Source organism: Cebus imitator, unplaced genomic scaffold (assembly GCF_001604975.1).
Source record: "Cebus imitator isolate Cc_AM_T3 unplaced genomic scaffold, Cebus_imitator-1.0 Scaffold140, whole genome shotgun sequence".
Classification (NCBI taxonomy): Eukaryota; Metazoa; Chordata; class Mammalia; order Primates; family Cebidae; genus Cebus; species Cebus imitator.
In genome coordinates, this window is record NW_016107455.1 from 348,967 (window position 1) to 350,814 (window position 1,848).

Genomic DNA, 1,848 nt, shown 5'->3' on the forward strand with positions numbered 1-1,848 from the left:
TAGAGACGGGGTTTCACCATGTTGACCAGGATGGTCTTGATCTCTTGACCTCGTGATCCACCCGCCTCGGCCTCCCAAAGTGCTGGGATTACAGGCTTGAGCCACCGCGCCCGGCCTCGAATACTAAATTTTTAAAGAGCTCCCGCAGAGCAGGAGCCAGGGAGAACCTGGAATTAACCTCACTTCCGGTCAAGAGCCTCGCTGGGCACGCTAACCAGCCCCCTGCCTCTGGGCTTCTGCCTTGAACTCATCCCGGAGAAACCGCGGTCTTTCCTTCTCCCCCGATGCTTTCAGGTTGTAATCCACCTCCGCCTCCGTCTTGCCCCGTAGGGTTCACGCTAGATGAGCACTGAAGGCAAAGTTCCCTCCTGCAGCGCGCGTGTGTGAAGGAGGAGGTGAGTGCTGACGAGCGCGGTGCTCACTAGTCGGGATGGCCTGAGACCGTGTCACGTCCTCCCCAGGTGAATCAATTTACACAGCTCGGGATTTCCCCCGTCCCTCCCTAGGCAAACACGAAACTAGCTCTGCTGCCTTCTGCCGGGAGCACTGGTCTCGGTCGTTTTGGTAGTGTTTATCGTTTCCGTGCCAAGGAGAATCCGCTTTCTCCTGAAACAGCGTCACTCGTGGGCAAAGTGGGGGTCAATCCTCGCTTCCCACCCCCGCCCGGCCTGTGGGGTGCAACTCTCAGGAGCGCAACTTCCTTTCAATCTAACAAGCTTTACAAAGGCTGGGTATGTGCGTGGGAGGGGCAGATACCGTGCGGGGCGCGACCTATTTTCTTGCCCTATTCCTTGGCCCCTGCGTGGGGCAGGGTCGTGAGGGGAAAAGTGACGGCGTGTCGCAGCTGCAGGTGCGGTGCACGGTCACGAACACCGACGCGGTGCTGAACTCACGCCTAGCGCGCTGGCTCCGCCCCGCAAGCAGCTCGCCGCGAAGGGGCGGGGCCCAGAGTGGGCAGGTCCGCGCACGCGCCGCGTGGAGGACGGAAGTGAAACGCTTAAGAAATGAGATGGAGAAGTACGAGCGGATCCGAGTGGTGGGGAGAGGTGCCTTTGGGTGAGCCAGGGTTCTGGGGGAGGAACTGCTAGGGGAGAGGGAAAATGAGCTGCAACTCTGCCCGCGAAGTCGCCGCCCGCCGAGCCCCGCCCCAAGGCATGAGCGCCACTCTGGGCAGCCCCGCCCGAGCTTCCGGTCCCAGTCTCGCGGGGAGACTCCGCCTCTATGGAGGTCACTCCCCTGACAAGCCCATTGCCCCGCCCACTGATTCTTTATTCGTTTGTTCAACAAATATTGAGTGCCACCTATGCATATCAGGCTTTGGGCGCTGGGTGTACAGTTAGAACCGGAACAGGCGTAGTCTTTTCCCTCTTGGAGCTTACTGACTATAGGAAAATTATACAATAGCCGGGCGGGGTGGCTCACGCCTTTAATCACAGCACTTTGGGAGGCTGAGGTGGGTGGATCACCTGAGGTACGGAGTTCGAGACCAGTCTGACCAATGTGGTGAAACCCCGTCTTTAAAAAAAAAAGGAAAATTATACAATAAACAAAACATTATGAATTATGAAGTTACAGCAGTTATGAGGGGTTATTAACAGGTTGTAAGGATAGAGTACATTACCAGGGAGAATACTTATATGAGACGGTCAAGGAAGAATTCTCTGAGAAGGGAGGTTTATTTATTTATTTGTTTGTTTATTTAATTAATTTATTTTTATTTATTTTTTTTTTGGAGGGACGGAGTTTCGCTCTTGTTACCCAGGCTGGAGTGCAATGGCGCGATCTCGGCTCACTGCAACCTCCGCCTCCTGGGTTCAGGCAATTCTCCTGCCTCAGCCTCCTGAGTAG

General features: G+C 55.5%; 1 protein-coding gene across 1 annotated transcript in view; it reads left to right on the top strand.

Annotated features, from left to right (window-relative positions):
* Window positions 1–938: 938 nt before the first annotated feature.
* NEK8 (NIMA related kinase 8) overlaps window positions 939–1,848 on the top strand; it is a 14,279-nt gene continuing 13,369 nt past the window's right edge. The window contains exon 1 of the mRNA XM_037743273.1: window positions 939–1,056. Coding sequence (XP_037599201.1) covers window positions 1,010–1,056 — 47 coding nt within the window. The 5' untranslated portion in view covers window positions 939–1,009. The remainder of the gene's footprint in view (window positions 1,057–1,848) is intronic.